At 42.7% G+C, this 20,321-nt stretch overlaps 1 protein-coding gene across 1 annotated transcript in view; it reads right to left on the reverse strand.

Annotated features, from left to right (window-relative positions):
- Window positions 1-20,321, reverse strand: part of LOC129781228 (neuronal acetylcholine receptor subunit alpha-7-like) — a 587,700-nt gene that overhangs the window by 438,090 nt on the left and 129,289 nt on the right. The window contains exon 2 of the mRNA XM_055789164.1: window positions 8,431-8,570. Coding sequence (XP_055645139.1) covers window positions 8,431-8,570 — 140 coding nt within the window. The remainder of the gene's footprint in view (window positions 1-8,430; window positions 8,571-20,321) is intronic.

The following is a 20,321-nucleotide window of genomic DNA, read 5'->3' on the forward strand; positions in this document are numbered from 1 at the left end:
AACAATGTAAGAACCGCTCGCACGGATGCCACTGAGATCTTCCCAGATTCTCATCCAAAAAACATGAATACCCTGCGGGTTGGAGAACTTTTCCATCTTTCCATGACCATCGAAACAGCATTCGGTAGCGGTGAAGGTGTGAAGTGCTTTCTTTCGAGTGCATCTCTCAGCTTCCCAGCTCTGTGGACCACCATCAACGTATTTCTGTCGGATAAGGCAATAATTGCCAGGTGCTTTCCACTGGTTTCATTTCCAGGAGGAAGCACATACTCAAGGCTCATCAGTTCCGGACGGGGTTTCTTTTTCTGTAGTGCTTCCGCTGCTGTCGACGCCCCACTGGGTGATGACAGACGGCGCAGACGAGTGCTCGTCACCGCTTTTCTGCTCCGTGACGACTTCCTAGCTTCCAGGGCCCGCTGGAGGCCCTTTCTGCGTTTCATACGCGGTTTTTTTTTATGTGTCTCCTCTGGTCCTCCAGATCCCTGCCAGGATAGACGAACCTCAACGCAAACGCATTGTGGTTGTTGTTGTTGTTCCGCTACCGACAGCTCGGCAATAAGCCTCGAGAAATAAAGAAACAAACGAAGCGATGGTGTGAAGCCCCTTAATGAGAAGCAGAAAAAGAGGGAATTTATTCATCCATTTCGTTTGTTATTCTTTGCCCTGCGGCGGTGGTTAATTACGGGATTTTTCTCCCAACAAGCGTTGCAATGAAGCTTCCAAATTGCTAGGAAATGAGTTTTTCTCCGACCGACCGCCGCAGCCGGTGCCCAATGGAGCGATGTATATATTTGCAGGGTGCCTTTTCCGCCTTCAGCCACTCGCTCTCTCTCTCTCTATTCCTTTTTTCCCAAGGAAACGGAAGGATCGAATTGATGTGTGGAATGTGAGCGAACACAGGAAGCCGGAAATAGGCTGGGGTTCGTCAAAATTACGGGGTCAGAAAATACTCGTAACTAGCAAAGTGAAGGAGAATGTCCATCGAAAAACTTGGGCCGAATTGGATGATTGTTTTTGTTGTTATAAAATATCAGAAAGCAGATGATCTTTTTGTAAAATAAACAGACTCTTTTTTAGACATTGAGCAATTTAGTTTGAGTTGGAAACATTTCCAACGAATGAATAATTTTGAAAAAAAAACTATTACACACACTCTCTCGCACATTACACAGATGTGATGTCAGATGTGAGCTGTCTTTATATTCTTGTATTCGACACTATCTAAATTCTAATTATAGTATAAATTGAAAAATATTGAAACAAAATAGGAAAATTCGAATATGTTTTGCAGTGAAAAGTATGCCCAATTTTAGTTAATTATTTCAATTGGAATTTACTTTGACGACTTTAAGCTTCGTTTTCAGTTATTGTGAAAATACTCGTACAAAACATCACCAGTAGTATTGAAAATAATTTCGCTACACAATTTAAAAAACAAAATTTATAGACGAAAAAACACAAAAAAAAAACAAAAAACCTAATGATATAGTGATGCTTCTGAATCCGGATGCTTTTTCATCCGGACACTTTTTCATAACATTCAATATTGTGCTAAAACCATGACCTTTTTTGCATGTTGAATTAATGTGACTGATAGTTACTATTGTGTCAATTAAGTTGAGTGTCAAACATAGTACCTAGCTGTCAACAAAAAAAGATGTAAAAAATCAAAAATCAATGTGAATTTCACAAACCCATGTCCGGAATAAAAAGCACATTCAGAAAATGATTTTAAATCCGGACGGATCAAAAGTTGACGACTAAATTTCTCATTGAAGGAGTTGCATAAGGGTATGTTAGAAGCCTTAGTATGGAGTAAAGAGTGTGGAGCATGAAAACTGCAAAACTCTTCGGTATACAGGACGGGGTCGATTGTATGACCCGTTTGTATGTACGTGGGTAACTTTGTAACTTTGTCTCTAGTGCTGTCCCACATTCATAGAAATTTAACCCCCTTCCTGATGACCGATTGATCTGAAATTTAGAATAAACCTTTATCTCTTCAGAAATTATAAAACTGCGTATTTCATGATCTTGAAAATCCGAAATGGCGGTCGCTATAAAATGGCGGATTTTCTATTTTCTCTAAACCCCATCAATATGGGTATCAAACGAAAGGGCTTGACTATTAGGACACAGTTATTTATAAAAATGCTAATCCAAAATGGACAACGTCAGATTTCCATTATCTACAGTTATTTGTTCCATTACATGCCCCACGTCTTTATTTTAGTCTCATCAATGCCCTACATTAATGAAGAAAGGAGTATGATAACTACTAACTGATACTTGCCTGCTAATTTTATAGATTTTAGTACATCATCTGTAATTTTATTATGTTTAATCATAATGAAACCGTTGAACTTAAAAAGTGTTTTTCACTTATTTCATTTTTTAGTTTTTAGTACATTATCTGTATCATTAGTATATTTCTCTACAATAAAACCATTCAACAATTTCTTTAAAATTTTGGAATTGCATTTTTCATAAATAACCGTGTTCTACTAGTCAATCTTATTCGTTTGATACCCATATTGATGGAGTTCCGAGAAAATATGTATTCTACCATTTTGTAGCAACTGCCATCTTGGATTTACATTTTTCATCAATGACTGTGTCCCACTCTGTGTTGTAAACGGTCGACATTTCTCTCAACCATCACATACTGCCCTTGCTCAAGAGTTACGGCTCAATATGTATTGCGAATGTAACCAAGAATGCATTGCTCGGTTCTAACAGTCACATCAGAAATAAACGCACAGCCGCAAACACGACTATCAATTGAACGTTTATATGTTTTCTCTTTCTGTCGACCGTACCCAGAAGAGCGATGAAAATATGCTATTTCCATTCTACCATTCGTGCTCATAACCATCCCTCAATTCCGGCTAATATGACTGTAGTTTTAATGTCATTTGACATTAAAACTGCAGTGGTGTGCATTCTTTTTCTCCCTTTATTCTGCATTCAAGCGTAGCTGCACATATACATCCACCTGCTCACTCACACATCCATACACGATGGATGGTATTCAGACGGATTGCTATATCAAAGCAACCGTCGAACTCTCCCCTATCAAGTGCGAATGTGTTGAATGAACGTTTTCAGTGGTGAGCGTTCCCCGTGAACACTGTTGTTTAATTACGGGGCGATGGATATCTAATGTATAGGATGAAAAAAAGCCGAAATGTCATATGACATTTTTAGTTCGACAGTTGTTTGACTGTTCATTGTATGATGTTCATTAATGACACAGCACATACGTCTCCATGAACAGTCATACGATGGTGACCATTAGCAACACTGGTTCCACTAGTCATTTTGAGAAAATATGTAAACCACAATTTTGTAGCAGCCGCCATCTTGGATTTACATTTTTCAATGGATAACTCCATATTGATGGAGTTCTGAGGGAATATGTAATCCGCCATTTCGTAGCGGCCACCATCTTGGATTTAAATTTTCCATAAATTATTTTGTATTCTGCTAATCAAGCCCTTTCATTTGATACCCACATTGATAAGATTTTGAATATATATTAGGCTGTCAAAAAAGTCCTGCGGTATTTCCGCGAGGTGTCGTTGTAAGCGCGTAGTTCTAGTTGTATTAATTGTATCGAGTCATACTATAGCTTGTTGGAAAGGTATTTTTACGCGCTATAATATAGTCCTTGACAGTGTTTTGTTTGGTTAAGTCGTTCGCGAGTTATAGTGTCGCAAATATGGAGCAAAATAAAGAGAATATCCGACATATTTTACAGTACTACTATGACAAAGGCAAAAATGCATCTCAAGCTGCCAATAAAATTTGTGCAGTTTATGGACCCGATACAGTTTCCATTTCCACCGCACAACGATGGTTTCAACGTTTTCGTTCTGGTGTAGAGGTCATCGGAGATGCGCCACGCTCCGGAAGGCCTGTCGTCGAAAATTGCGACAAAATCGCTGAATTAGCCGAGAAAGACCGGCATAGTAGCAGCCGTAGCATCGGCCAAGAGCTGGGGATAAGTCATCAAACCGTTATTAACCATTTGAAGAAGCTTGGATTCAAAAAGAAGCTCGATGTATGGGTGCCACACACGTTGACGCAAAAAAACATCTTTGACCGTATCGACGCATGTGAATCGCTGCTGAATCGCAACAAAATCGACCCGTTTCTGAAGCGGATGGTGACTGGCGATGAAAAGTGGGTCACTTACGACAACGTGAAGCGCAAACGGTCGTGGTCGAAGCCCGCTGAAGCGGCTCAGAAGGCCAGGAAGGTTCTGCTGTGTGTTTGGTGGGATTGTCAAGGAATAATCTATTATGAGCTGCTTCCCTATGGCCAAACGCTCAATTCGGACCTGTACTGCCAACAACTGGACCGCTTGAAGGTAGCACTCATGAAGAAGAGGCCATCTTTGATACACAGAGGCCGCATTGTCTTCCATCAGGACAACGCCAGGCCACACACTTCTTTGGAGACGCTCCAGAAGCTCCGGGAGCTCGGATGGGAGGTTCTTTTGCATCCGCCGTCCGGACCTTGCACCAAGTGACTACCACCTGTTTTTGTCCATGGCGAACGAGCTAGATAGTCAGAAGTTAGCCACAAAAGAGGCCTGTGAAAATAGGCTATCCGAGTTTTTTGCCAATATATATATATATATATATATATATATATATATATATATATATATATATATATATATATATATATATATATATATATATATATATATATATATATATATATATATATATATATATATATATATATATATATATATATATATATATATATATATAACCCCACAAGCAAATTCGGCTGCATTCATTGCTGACAATGAAATCAAAACTGCTACTTTACAAGACCAATACAAGTCTACAAGAACTCATGATTGCACTAGATACAGGAGAATGGCCACGCCATTTACGGAAATAACAGGTCCTTGAGAGTGTATTAACAGTTCGTGATGGCATGCTGGTGAAAACCGGATGCTCTACGCAACAGGACATTGGAAATAGCCCACATCGGACATCCTTCAGCAGCAAAGCTCAAAAGCATTTTGAGACAGCTTGTTTGGTGGCCCGAAATGCCAAAGGACGCAGAAAAATAGGTGGAATCTTGTGCCACTTGTGCAGTCAACGGGGTTCCTGGAAGACCAACTCCAATGCTACGTATTGCTGTCCCAAAAGCAGTATGGGAAACAATTGCATTAGATTTCAAGGAACCTTACATAAAATTTGGCGGAATTTCCATACTCGTAATTGTTGACTATAGGTCAAGGTTCCTGATCGCTCGTCCTGTAAAGTCAACAAGCTTCGAGCACACGAGGAAGGTCTTGGGGGATGTCTTCGAATGGTAAGGTCTGCCAAAATTCATAAAAACATACAATGGCCCTCCGTTTAACGGCGCGGAGTACAGGCAATATTGTGCAGAACACAGCATCACTCCCATTTTCTCTACACCCCTATTTCCTCAACAGAACGGACTTGTGGAAAGCTATATGAAGCTTATAAACAAAGCTATGGTAAGTGCTTCGATGAACAAAACTAGTTACGTAAAAGAGTTACAGGAAGCGATCCACGCACATAATGCTGCTACTCACAGTGTGACACAAATAGCCCCTGAAGAAGTTATGTCAGGAAGAAAAATAAAGAGGGGACTACCGCTGTTAAATTTTGAAAAAGTTCATATCGACGACGAAGTTTTGACGTAGGATTACGTCTTTCGGGAACATATTGGGGTACAAATTGAAAATCGAAAATCGAGCACATCGATCGAGCTCAGTCATTTCATGATGGATTGATGAAATTTTTGCGTCAATCGTTTTCGGCACTCCATAACAATTTTTTATATTGAAGAATATAAAATATGTCATGAAACACTATCAAACAATTGAAAAAACTCAACCCCTATCCTAACGGATATACCCACTTCTGATTGGTCTAAATTGACGACACATGCGGCGGGTCCCTTAAAAAGACATCAAAACCAAGCTGCCTGGGGGAATTCGGCATTGCAAATGTATGAAAGTAGGGGGAACATTTGTTTCTACCGAGATGTGTTCCTTAACAGAGACATGAAAACCAAGGTGCTCAGGGGAAATCGGCATCGCAAATATATGCAAGTCGGGGGCATTTTTTTATTGCAAGTAAGGTGAGTGATACGGTTAATTCTAGCAAAAAAATTTAAATTTGGAACTTTAATGCTGGTTGCTTCGTGAAATTTTATATCAATGACCGATGGTGTATTGTAAAAAATTAAAAAAGTGTAAAATTGTATATGGTAGCAGTTGTCTTAAATATGACTTGATATATAAAACGATTTATTTCAATTTTCATAAATAAAACCAAGGTGTGTTCCCGCTCGAGAACAGGTCGTTTGGTTTAAGCTGTCTGTTTTGATGTGTTCATTTTCACCCAAGGATAGTTTCTACGGCGAGAAAAATTGGAAAAGTGAAGAAATTTCAGAAAAACTTATTTCCCATATGCTCTACATATAGTGTTAGGTGTTGTTAGTCCAATTAAAATTCGCATTGGGCTGAATAAACACTCAGAAAGTAAAAAATTTAAAAGAATGTTTTCTATTTATTAAAGAAATCTGTTTTTACTGATGAGAAAAAATGATATTTGTGTTCGGTATTGGTAATTATCTTATATTACATTGGTGAGTTTTTTTTCTTTATTTCATCCATACATATCACAGGAGGCATCTCGTCTAGGAACACAGAGGGTGGTTTTCATCATATCTCGTTCCACTTCGGCATCTTTTATCTGATACGCACCATCCAACGACTGTTTACCATCCTTCTGTCATCATCACTCGGTAAACACTGATGGAGTGAACAAACAATACCCAACAACCAAACAAGACGACCCTTTTCAAGGCCACCAAATCATTATCAAAGAGTTTAACGATGTAATTCTTCAAACATATCCAAAATCAACAGATAGCCTAACGGAATCCTACTATGCGGTCGTATCTCGGACACAACCCTGTGACAGTGACTTTTTTTCGGTTGAGGATTCAATTCCCGTATGCGTGTGGTTAGCGTCATACCTAACATGCCGGGGGTGCGGGTTCGATTCACGTTCTGATCGGGGGAATTTTTCTGCAGACTAGAGGTGCGTAAAACGGTTCATTTCCGTGAGCGACTCAGAGCCGCTCGTTCATTGAAACGAGTTGGCTCATTAGAGCGGCTTCCTTTTGAACCGCGGCTTTTTTTTTAACCCGAGACTCTTTCAAGCCGCGAGCCTCTTTTGAGCCGAGACTCTTTTGAATCGCGGATCTGTTTTTTTTTCAAGGAAGGAATAGTCCGATGTCAGATGTGATCATTTTGTTATATTTTCTGTATCAAACATGTATTTCATGTAAGAGAGAAACATGTTATTTGCAAGTGATTGAAAAATCTTGAACGAGAATTGGCTCTGAAAATAATTTGATAGCATAATGACGAGTTCTGGTAGAAAATTATAGTAAAAGGAATTTATAAAGGGTCAAAATTAATCAATGAACAGTTCTGCGATTGAACTCATGGACGTTCGCTTAGTAAGAAAACGTGAATGTTTGAAAGTATTTATTACAAAAAAAAAAACCATTTTGGGCGAGACGAAGTTTGCAGGATCAGCTAGCTACAAAATTTAGAATCCACACTTTTCGCAAGTGTAACAACTTTTCAAGAAAGAGCTTATTAGCTTTAATTTGATGTGCCGATCATCTGAATCGGTTCAGTAGCTTAAAAGTTATGAATTTAAAAAAAAAGTCATTTTTGAAAAAAAAGGGGGAAAATTAGATTTTTCGGACCACCCTTAAATGGAGATGGGCATCCAATAATAATAAAAAATACGGGTCTTATATTTTGAGGTAAGGAACAAAACTCATGAGAATCTGAGAATCACTATATCGGTTTGTCATGGAATGGCTGTATATATAGTGAAACAAACTCGAAATCGTACGCCACCATGCAAGTATATTTCACCTTTTTTGACACTGTGATTTTATCTAAATAGAAAGTTCTTGAAACATGTTTTCGACATTCAAAAAAAGGGAAAAGGGACCTGCATGGTGGCGTACGATTTCGAGTTTGTATCACTATAGGCATAAGTCGACAACAAGGCGAATTCGATGAAAAAAATCCAACAAAACTGGTTTTTGAAAGTTTGTTTATTACCATGCTCAAAATGTAATGATATTGACAGACAATTGCATTCTCGAGAGTCCTGTATCATATTTTCAATTTTTTTCTAAAGATGTGGTATACGATGTAATTCATTAAATAGCATTTACTATTTTATGATCTCTAATCAATCGATGAATGTGATAGAACTTGAGATTAGATTAGGGTTGGCTTGGACATTTTGTTCAAAGGACAGGGACTCGGGATGAACATGTGAGCGAGTTTCCAAAACATAAATTCTTCTAACTTCTAACAGAAAAACTAATACTCACCACATCGATGATCTGCATCAGCGTCAAACCGAAGCTCAACTGCAGCGGATCGGACTCGTTAACCACCGGCCGCTCCAAAACGTTGTAGTTGTCCAACAGGTGATGCAGCAGACGTTTCTCGTGATAACCAGCGCTGACGGCTGGAAATTACAGATGGAAACAAGAGAAATCGCCGTCATTTATGAATTCATAAACAGGTTTCTAGCACTTTTGAGAAAACTGAGATTGAGATTGATACTAGTGTTATGGTAAACATTTTCCATTTTTTCCGTTTAGGTACAATATAAACTAGATTGAATATTGATTGAGGGTTACTGTTTTCCAACAGGAAGATAAAAAAAAAACACCCAATCCGCAGCTGGGAAAGCTATCTTCTTCGATCTCCCCTTCTCGATTTAAACTCCAAAATAGCGGAAACAATATTGACTTTTCCGAAGCAGGCGCAAAAACAAACACACAGCATCCGGGCATTCAGCACCAACCAAGATTCAATTCGTCCCGGATTCCCCCTGTCTGTTGCTTTACGACCACACGTCACACACTCACGTCGTCCAATTTGGATTCGCTGACTGACAAAATGTGTAACATCCTGTCAGACGGAGACAAACTTAGTCTCGGGTCGCTCCCACCCATCCTCCGTCCGCGTTTCCTCGTGTGACTTTTCTTTCAGGAATCATTTACGTCAATTTTTCTCTCTTCACATCGACGCCTCGATGGAATTGTGTGGGGAGGGGTTGGAGGGGATCCCTCCAACCGGAGCAACCGGAGAGTCTGATGGTGTGGTTCCACATTTTTATGATAGATGCTTCCCCACGGAATATTTTCCGTTGTATTCGGGCAGATAGCAGCGAACGATTCACTTTGATGTGTTCCGCCTCACTCACTCTACCTCCACCGAAAATTCCAAATTCCGCATATTTCGCCCGGTTTAGGGCGACTAATAAAATGGCTTAAAATGTGTTTATTTTTAATTAAAATGGTATTAAAGCGAGCCACATAGTGGGGGGGGGAGCCTCGGTCCCTCTCACTCGCAGACACACACAGGAGAAGAGCGGCATGGTTAGCTTTCGTGCGTTCAAAGGACCACAGGCAGTAGATTTTCGCACTATATGAGGTGTGACGGGAGATATTAGACACGGTTCGCTGTGGTGGGATGGAGGTAATCGTTTGCCTAGTGCCAGCAGATGAAGGTTAGTCTCGGTTTTATGGCTTTTGGAGATTCTAATAACCCGAGAGGAATGAACCCGGTAAGTGGTGGTCAGTTTTGGATGTGTTGCGAACAGTTGAGCTTTGTTTGTAAAACACACAGCGCCGCCATCGAAATGCGGCAAAATAACTTTCACAAAATTGACACCGATTATCAATTTCAACTATCAATATTTTAATTAAGAATCATGCAACGCTATGTGCTGGCTTAAAAACCAACAATTTGGCACGCGAGCCCCATTCCCGATTGTTTCAAGTGATTATTCGCGCCATCAATACAATCCTCCTAACGTACCACCTGAGGCTTGTCCCACGCGACTCGGCGGGAGCTTGTCCCGGGTATCCGACCTCCTCACGTTCTGTCGCGGTGACGAATATTATCGGGTTATTGTTTGCTATAATTATAATGTTATTACGCGATTCTATGCCATTCACGGACCCATCCACGGATCGGCTGTCGATCGGAGCTAGCCGGGCTGCTCGAAAACGCTCACGTACTTAAGGCTGCTGAAAGTTGATAAATGATGACCAGTTGTCAGTGCCAGGCTCTCTTCAGCCAGGAGTGGGTGCTTTTTACGGGTTCGGCGAAGCGGTGTGAAATTGAATTTGGAATACCAAACGCGGAAGCCGCTCTAGTGGCGCGGGTCTATTGAAGAGACTCGGTTGCACGCGCGTCGATACTTCTAATTGGTGCTTTATTTAATGACGATGAGTTGGATTTCATTGGGTAGTCGTTCGGCGATGGACGCTAACTCCGGGACGGTTGAACTATATTAACGAGCGATGTGTTGTATGCTTTACGAAACGGTTTAAACGTTTTGAATGGAATTGTTCTATATAATTAGATAATGTAATATCCTTCCCTCTCAAATAAAACCACCAATTTATCAACCAAACACTTGGACTTTTATTTCGCACCACTGTCTTCCAATTCAAACCCAATCTCTATCTCCTTCCGTTTTCTCTCCCCCCAAGATCATCCATTCAGGTGTGTCTAACTGTCCTCTCTCTCTGTATTGGTTCAACGTATCTCAGGTGTAGGATACTACATCCCACTTATCTTTTAAATTTTCAATATGGAATATAATCACTGAATTTCTTCGGTTCTTCTCGCCTGCGTTTCTCTGGAACTGGAATATTCTTATCAACCGGAACTGGATCTGCTACTGGTTCAATCTCCTCATCTGCTCTCTGCATCTGCTCTGACCCCGCTACTTGATCCAGTCGATCTGCGTTCTCATCCGTATCGATCTTCTTCAGATGTGAAACATTTCTTTTCAGCTGTTTACCCGTTATCGTCGACTGAATGGTTATTTCTGAGCCTGATTTGTTAATAACCTTGAACACTTCCGGTGAATAGTCTGAGCACAGCTTATGATCTTTTCTCATTCGCTTCACCAAAACACTGTCTCCAATAGAAACCCCATTAGACTTTGCTCTCCGCTTTTCATTCGCATACGCTTTACCATTTTGTTTACTTATTATGTCTCTATCTCTTTCCTCCTCATCATTCAAACACATTTGAGACAGTGTTGGAAGCTTACTCCTGATCCTGCGACCGAACATAAGTTCTGATGGAGCTCTACCCGTGACAGAGTGATTTGTCGCATGGTAACCTAGGAGGAATTTCCGAAGCTCCATCCGCCAATCTATACCTAGTTCACTTGCAATCCGAAGTCTTTTAAGAATTGTGCGATTTTGGCGTTCAACTTCGCCATTCGCTTGTGGCCAATACGGAGTTGTATTTATTAATTCTATTCCTAGCTCTCTACAAAATTTATGGAATTCTTCACATTCCGAGCTAACCTGAGGTCCATTGTCAGCTCGAAGAGTTCGTGGTATTCCAAATCGTCCGAATATAGTCGCCAGCTCTCCAATAGTATCGTGGGCAGTGATTCTCGTCATCTCCACAACCTCTATGAAACGGCTATAATAGTCCACCACCACCAGTAACCATGGCCCCTCTGGAAGTGGACCAAGAAAGTCTATAGCTATATCTTCCCAAGGCCCCGTTGGCAGACGTTTCCGCATCATCGGCTCAGGTGCATCAGGAACTGAAACTAGTGTACATCCCCGGCATTTCTTCACAAATCCTTCAATCGCTCTATCGATTTTGGGCCACCAAACTGATGTACGAAGAGAAGATTTCATCATCTGCATGCCCAAGTGACCTTCATGGGCTACCCGCAATACTCGATACCGAAGAGCTTCAGGAACCACTATGCGATCGGACCGCATGAGAATACCACTGACTTCACATAGCTCCTTGGTGAAAACCTTATAATCCATTGGCAGATCATGAAAATTCTCCTGGTGAATACTATTCAATACATGTTGAATTTCTGAATCGCTTTTCGAAGCATTTAGCATTTCGTTCCATGAGATAGTTACAGCGTTTGCAGAAGATGATATAATGTCTCGAATCATAATTTCTTCCATCTCATCAAATGGAACAGGTCGAAGGTTCGCCAGTCTTGACAATACATCCGCAAAATTCATGTCACTCGGGATGTGAGTCACACTATAATCAAATCCTTGCAGTCTCAACACCCATCTCTCAATCCTAGCGCAGGGTCGGGAGCGATGGGTGAATAAGTAAACTAGAGCTTTGAACTTCATTGGCATTCTCTGGTTTTCGAAATGACACCAAGGACTCAATTTTATGGTCTGAAGGCGAAATTCCATCCGATGAAATTTTATGGCCTAGAAATTCCAGCTCATTGACTCCAATCAAACATTTTTCCCAATTAAGTTGGATATTACGTTCCTCAAGCTTTTCCAGAACAATTCGAAGACGAGCGTCATGTTCTTTCTTATTTCGTCCTTCAACGTATATATCGTCAATATACCACCATGTACCCTCACATCCAGCCAAGATGGAATCCATAATTTTCTGAAAGGTTTCGGGAGCTGTAACCAATCCAAAAGGCATTCTTTTGAACCTGAACATCCCGCGACTTGTAATGAACGTCATAACATTACGAGATTCTTCATCTAGCTCCAACTGTAAAAATGAATCCATGATATCCAACTTGCTTCTCATCATGTCCTTCCCAACTCGCGCTATGAAATCATCGATGAGCGGCATTGGATGTCGCTCCCGCTGAACAGATTCATTCACTCTTCGCGAATCTAAACAAATTCTGGGTTCTCTATTGGCCTTCCCAACTACAACGAGTGGCGAAACCCATGACGCGGGTCCTCTCATCTCTTCAATCACATCTCTGTCTCATAGTTCTTTCAGCTTCCTTTCAACCGCACTCTCCAAAGACACAGGTAATCGCCTGACTGGTTGAAATACTGGTTTTGCCTTCGGGTCCATATGAATGTGAACTTGAACTCCTTTGACCTTCGAAAGTGATGATGCTTTCGAAATAACATGATTTACATGTGTCCCGATCCAAAGTACACCCAACCTTTTCGCCGTGGTATCTCCAAGTAGACTTCTTTCACCGCCTTTAACCACAAAAAATTCCGCTTCTTCTTGATTTGATCCCACTGCCACAACCGCAATGAATCTGCCTAGTATAGTCATCGGCCTCTCACTAGCATACCCTCTCAGAATTCTATCGCTCCCTTTTTCTGAAAACTTAACTTCCACTCCTCTAGTCTTCAAAATATTCCACGCTTTCTCTGTTATTAAATTTGCTTCCGCGCCCGAATCCACCAATAAATCGATATTTATTCCTCCAATTTCACAGGTGACAACATTCGTTTTGTTACCAGCATAGAATGCGTAGTAAATTTTCTTGTCTTTATTGGCTCGATCTTCGTCTGGTGTTTGCTCCCTGGTCAATTCCACCGATCCAACATCTCCCATCGCCGTAAAATGTTCCACTGTGCGTACCTTCTTTGTTCCTGAACGAAGCTCCGAATTGGCTGCGTTAGTTCTCTTCCATGATCTACACTGGGATTCGAAATGTCCGACACGTTTACATTTCTTGCATGTTTTTCCTCGAGCTGGACATGTAGGGTCTGTAGAAATATGTCCACGATAACCACATTTGAAACAATTAATCTCTCCTGTTTTAACGACTAAAGGGTGGTTAACGTTCCTGTTGGTTGAGGCTTTTATAGCTCCGGTTGCAGAATTTGATCGTCGGTCATTTCGAATATTGAAGACATCTGCTTTCGGTTCCTCGCTGTGTCTGAAATTTTTCACCTGTTGCTCGACTCCTTCGAGTGATTTACCAATCTCTTCTATTTCTTCCACCGTGCGATCCTTTTGCAAGATATGTCGACGTAGTTCACTAGAAATGCAGCCCTCAACAATGGCATCTGTTAGCATTATGTCTGATAGGATTTTTCTGAACTTAATAGGGTATTTGTCCACCCCACATTCTTTGATTTGCTGACGAACGCGAATCACGAACTCCGCAAATCTTTCTCCCTGATTCTGTTTCATATGTCGCAATCTATGTCGCTCGAGCACATCCTGCTGAACCGGTTTGAAGAAGTCATTCAATGCCAGAATAGCCACATCATAGTAACGGATATCAGGTGTCACATAAGAGAACTTCTCGCTATCCGGTAAGGTTTGGAAAAGTGCTTGAAGTTGTGTTCCTCCAAAATGTAGCAGCTTTGCCCTTTTCTTCTTTTGATCGATGATATCCTCTGATTCAAAATAGCACTCTAGTGATGTTTTCCATGCTTCCCACTCCTTGTGCAATCTTCCTCTCTCTATCTCATTGCACCTGAACGGAAGAACAGAACGTAGATCACCCATCTGAGGAAATAAAATATTGAACTTATATAAAACTTGTTTCTAAAATTAATTTGATAATATTCTGTAATCTCAGTAATTTGATTTGATCACTTTTCAATTTCTAATCAAATCAACTTCGTGTATTCCCAAACCTATTTTCATCGATTCCCAAATCGAATTCGTCTCGTAGATTCCCAAATCTATTTTTTTTTCGATCTCCAAATCGAGTTCTTTTTTTTTCTTTTTGGCAGACTTATCTCACTTCTTAACTAGGCGAACCTAGCCAGAATTTTCACCTGCCCCCGGGCTTCTGAATGCCAAAGGGGGACTAGGCTCTGCGGAATGCACGTATCTGCATGCTCGTGCTGTTTTAGTCCTGACCGAGGAATTGTCGGACAATCGCGCAGGTGCTAAGGATGACCGACTTTTGGATGCCGGCCAATTCCTTCTCGATGTTCAACACCTTTAGCGCTTCCAGAAGTGTCTTCGGGATAATTCCAGTTCCAGAGAGAACGACTGGAACAATTCTTGGGACCTCCCTTAGCCCCCACAGTTCCTTGAGCTCCACGGCCAATGGTCGGTACTTGCAGATTTTGCGACCGTGGGTCTCCTCCAGATTCTGGTTCAGTGGAATAGCGACATCGATGATGGTGACTTTGCGGTCGCTCTTGTCGTAAACCATTATATCTGGGCGGTTGTGGTGGATCGAGAGGTCGGTCAGAACAGTGCGATCCCAGTACAGCTTGAAACGGTCATTTTCCAGGACAGGTGCAGGCAGGTACCGGTAGTTTGGTACGTTGTCTTCCAGTAGAGCACATTGGAGCGCCAGTTGTCGATGAACAATACGGGCCACGTTGTTGTGGCGCTCGGTGTAGGCTGCGTTGGCCAAAACGGGACAGCCTCCCATAATGTGCTCTATGTTTTCACCTGGTTGATGGCACATCCGGCAAATGTCATCAACGTCTTGATGCCAGACGTACCGCCTGCAGTTTCTCGTCGGCATTATCCTGTCCTGGATGGCTATCATGTCGGCTTCTACTACTGAAGAGAGTTCACCACGCGTTAGCCACAGATTAGATGCGGCCTTGTCGACGTGTGGCCGGTCCAGTTGATGGGGGTGGGCACCATGCACTGCCTTCTGCTTCCAAGCTGCAATCTTCTCCTCCACTGTCTGCAGATTGCAGTTGAGTTGGTACTCCGCTTGCGCCAAGTGCAGAGCGCTGTATCCTCTGTCGGCGGCGCAGACAGCCCGTTTTGGTTGGCGCGTTCTGCGAAGTACTCGCGCAGTTGTCGTACCTGGGCAACACACAGTGCAGATATGTCGACGATTCCAAGTCCCCCTTCTTTGCGTGGTAGTGAAACTCTCTCCAGTGCCGATTGAGGATGGTGCATTCCGGCCTCTTTGAATGCTTTCCTCATCCTCCTCTCAAGGTCCTCTAGGTTAGTTTTGCTCCATTTGACTACACCAAAACTGAAGGTCAGCAGGGGAACCGCGAATGTGTTGATCGCGCGTACCTTGTTCCCCGCGTTGAGGAAAGTCCTCAGGACACAGTTCACTCGACTCAAGAACTTGTCTCGCAGCTCCGTCTTGATGTCGGAGTGGCGAATCCCGGTGAGCTGTCGGAATCCAAGATATTTATAGGATTCGCCACGAACCATGTCTCTTATAAACTCGCCGTCATAGACCTCGTAGCCTCCGGATTCGGTAAGTTGTCCTTTCAGCAGGTGGACACAGCGACACTTGTCGAGGCCGAACTCCATACAGATGTCCCTGCTTATGTCTTCGACAACCCGGATAGCTACACCTAGACGCTGACGTGAATCAGCGTAGACCTTGAGATCGTCCATGTAAAAGGTATGGGTCACTTCTTCGTGGGCGCCGTCGCCATACCTTATTTTATAGCCATGACCGTTTCTATTGAGCGTCCTACTGAGGGGGTTCAGTGCCAGACAAAACCAAAGCGGGCTGAAAGAGTCGCCTTGGAATATCCCCCTCTTTATCTGCAGCGTTCTAGACTGCAACACATTTTCCCCATCACTGAGGTGCAGAGACGTACTCCACTGCCTCATCGCATGCTGCAGGAACCTAACGACGACGGGATCAATTTTGTAGAGCTCCAATACCCGGACGAGAAACGAGTGAGGTATGGAGTCATAAGCCTTCCTGTAATCGATGTAGGCCATACTTAGGTTCCGCTGGTTGTATACCGCCTGGCCGACTATGGCTGCGTCGATGATGGCCTGGTCTTTGCAGCCATGCGTATTTTTTCTGCATCCTTTCTGCTCTTCTGCGATGATATGGTGTTGTTCGCAGTGGGCAGAAACTTTGGCGGTTATGATGCTGCTTAATATCTTGTACAGACTCGATAGGCACGTTATCGGCCTGTACTTTGATGGGTTCAATGTGTTGCTGTCTTTCGGGAGGAGGAATGTGACGCCACGGGTGGCGAATTCAGGAAGGTTGTGTGGGTCACGTAGCACCTTGTTGAAGCACTCAGCTATCTTTGGATGTGCGACGGTCAGCTTCTTGTGCCAGAAGTTCTGAACACCATCGGGGCCCGGTGCTGCCCAGTTCCTCAGGTACCGCGAGGCTTCGCGGACATCGTTCTCTTCGACGATGATAGCTGGCATCTCTCCAATTTCACCACAACTCTCCTCCTCCCGTCTTAACCACATTTGCCCGTCGCGATGTTGTACTGGGGTCTCCCAAATACCAGCCCAGAAGTTCGTCACATCGCTAATATCTGGCAAACCTTCGCGGTAGTCGGGCTTCTCGTCGCTAATGTGGTCGTAGAACGCTTTTTCGTTATCTCTGAACATCCGATTTTGTTCCTGGCGCTTTGCAGAGTCAGAGTAACGTTTCAGCCGTTTAGTTAGGACGCTCAATTGCTGTACCAGTGTGTCGAGTTTTTCCGTCAGCTGGTGAGCTCCCAGCTGGCGAAGTTCAGTAGGCCGCACGATCACAGCAACTTGGCGACATAATTTCGCCGATCTGCTGCCTCTTTTGTACGCCATCAGTCTTCCAATTGCGGCACGCTTGTTTAGGATCCGTTGCTCCAATCTCCTTCGCCATGGAGGCTCACGCCTTTCACGGAGATGTTGGAGCAGTCCGCCTCTTGGCCTAATACGGTATCCTAAACTTTTGGCGGTCGCCACAGCAGCACAGTAAACTTTCAGTTGCAGCTCCTCCATGTTCTCAGCATCAACCAAGTGCAGCGGAAGAACGTGCTCGTTCATGAGCTTTACTGCACTTGTCAGCCTGCGGGAATGCTGCAACTTCGGGATCCTGGGGCGCGACAAAGGGTCCGTGTCGCGGAACTGTGAGATCGCCTCGTCGTAATGGAAGACCAGATCGCGTAGTAGTTGTTGATCTGGCTGTGGATCTTCCGGCTCAGGGGGTTGTTGTACTGTGGCCTCCACTGGTGCTGATTCGCGTGCCCCACTCGCGAATGAATTGCTCAGCCGTACTGAACTTCGTCTCGACACATCGCTTGCTCTGCTTGTTCTGGAGCTTAGTTCTCTCTGCACCTGCTGCTTGATCTCGTCGACTTGCGTTTGGGAGAGCATATTGTTGCGTACAATCGCTCTACGCCTCGCGTTCATCGCGTTTTGGTCAAGCCTCCCGACGAACTCTGGATACGCTTCCTCGAACATTGCGAGTATTCGAGGGCGACCGCTCATGTCCGTCTCCAAAGCAGTGCAGATGTAATAGGCGCGGATCACGAATTCATTCATTTCATGTGTCCACATGATCCGTCGCCTAGTAGTAACCACAAGTGTGGACGACTGTCGTCTGACAGTCGCAACACGCCTCGTAGGCGCAGCGTTTCGTTGGTGATGTCGATGGCTGCTGTTTCCGTGTGGCGGTAGCTCTTCGGGTTGAACCCGGCTGGTGGCCCGCTCTTGCACATCGCCCTCCAGCCGCTGGCCGCTCGCTCTTACGCCCGTTCCAGGACCAGCTCCAGTTCGGGGACCCTCCTCGGGCGATCGCATTCTGAGTATTCTTCGTGAACGTAGCTCCATTTTCTGGGTGTATCTCCTTTGCCCGGGAGACAGCGGGTTGGCAAGGCCTCCATGACCCGGGAGGCCTTCCCCGGGAGAGATATAGCGCTCTGACTCGCTCGCACCCCCTCACTTAGCCACTTTCGACACCCGTTCTCGGAGCCAAGACCAGGTGTGTGTTTCCAGTTCACGCCCGATCTAAAAATGTCGTCATATGATCTTCGTGGAGGCGTGAGATAGGAACATTTGAGACCAACAGGTAGGCTCCTACCCTAGTGTTGATCCCCATTTGAGAACCCCTTTTTTTTTTTATTCTCAAATCGAGTTCCTTTTTTTTTTTTTTTTCGATTCCCAAATCGAATTCATCCGGTTAATTTTCAAATCAACAATTCCCAAATCGAGGTTTTTTTTTCTCTTCGACTTCATTCCGTTGATTCCCAAATCAACTTTTCTCGATTCCCAATTCGAGCTTTTTTTTTCGATTCCCAAATCGAATTTGCTCCGTTGATTCCCAAATAAACTTTTCACGATTTTCTTAACCTTTCAATAATCTGTTTATTGAATATGCATTTCACATAAATTTGATTATAGCAAATTTCAAACCAATCCATAATACATGCATAAATTGCAATTCATACGCGATTTCCACCAAAAACACACAAACCGCTATATTGATATCACTATTTTTCCATTTCTCAGAAACATATTTTTTCTCAATTTTCACATTTCTATTTCATAAAATACATACTCATGTTGCTTTATCCTCGTCGCCAATTGTAATATCCTTCCCTCTCAAATAAAACCACCAATTTATCAACCAAACACTTGGACTTTTATTTCGCACCACTGTCTTCCAATTCAAACCCAATCTCTATCTCCTTCCGTTTTCTCTCCCCCCAAGATCATCCATTCGGGTGTGTCTAACTGTCCTCTCTCTCTGTATTGGTTCAACGTATCTCAGGTGTAGGATACTACAGATAAAAGGACTCTTATTGTGCAAGATTCGGTGATTTGAACTGCACCCAACAAACAATCATTAGCTGTTTTCAATTAAACTCATCAGCCGAATAATGGTCGAATAATAGCATTGAGTGCTCAATAAAATTGTATGCTGAACTATACGTTGTATAAGCTATTATTCAGGCCAAATGGAAGCTTCTGTTTAACAATTGATTGAACTGGATAATTTGCCAGTGAATCGTTTTGAATACGTTTCTACAACTGCAAAGTAGCTTTTGTACAACACATGACGGACTACTAAAATGTACATTTGTGGCAAGCGTTTTTTAGCTCAAGTTCGACTGTTTTTAAAATGAAATCAAACAAATATTCGACAAAAGATTAAAACGTTTTTCCGACAGTTACATTCACCAATGATGTTTTTGAAAATATCCTGCTGTAGTAGAAATATGGAAGGTAAGCTTGCATTACATTTTTAAGTTGTCTAACGGACCAAATGGATGGATAGAGTATCATCGATACAAAGGTCATGAGTTTGAATCTCAGCAGTAGAAGGTGTATTGTGTATTGTATAAAATAATTTTAATGGTTGTTTTCACAGCAAAATATATACGAACGAGATTAATAGCATATTTCAAAAGCTTGTTTATCTAGTAGCTGAACAATACTCTGACAAGCGCCTCTCAAGGTGCTGAAAAGTAGATTCTATTCATGGCACGTTCGAAAAAAACAGGAAGTGGGTTATATCTATGGTATAACCGCAATGGTGACGTAGGACTATCGTTGATTCAGTGATCATTTGTTTGAAGTTGAATCTGAATCCATTCTGAATGAATGACTAAATGAATAGTTGAGGCACTTCGAAAACGAGAGCTCTTTCGCTTGCATGTTATTTTCAATGCCAAGAGGAACTGGCAGATTATTTTGCAGCAGCGATATCTTTCCGGATTCTTCTCGAAGTCCACCACCAGTGGTTAATGCTAACTCGATAACCACCTGTTAATTGCACTTGATTGAA

Source organism: Toxorhynchites rutilus, chromosome 1 (genome assembly GCF_029784135.1).
Source record: "Toxorhynchites rutilus septentrionalis strain SRP chromosome 1, ASM2978413v1, whole genome shotgun sequence".
Classification (NCBI taxonomy): Eukaryota; Metazoa; Arthropoda; class Insecta; order Diptera; family Culicidae; genus Toxorhynchites; species Toxorhynchites rutilus.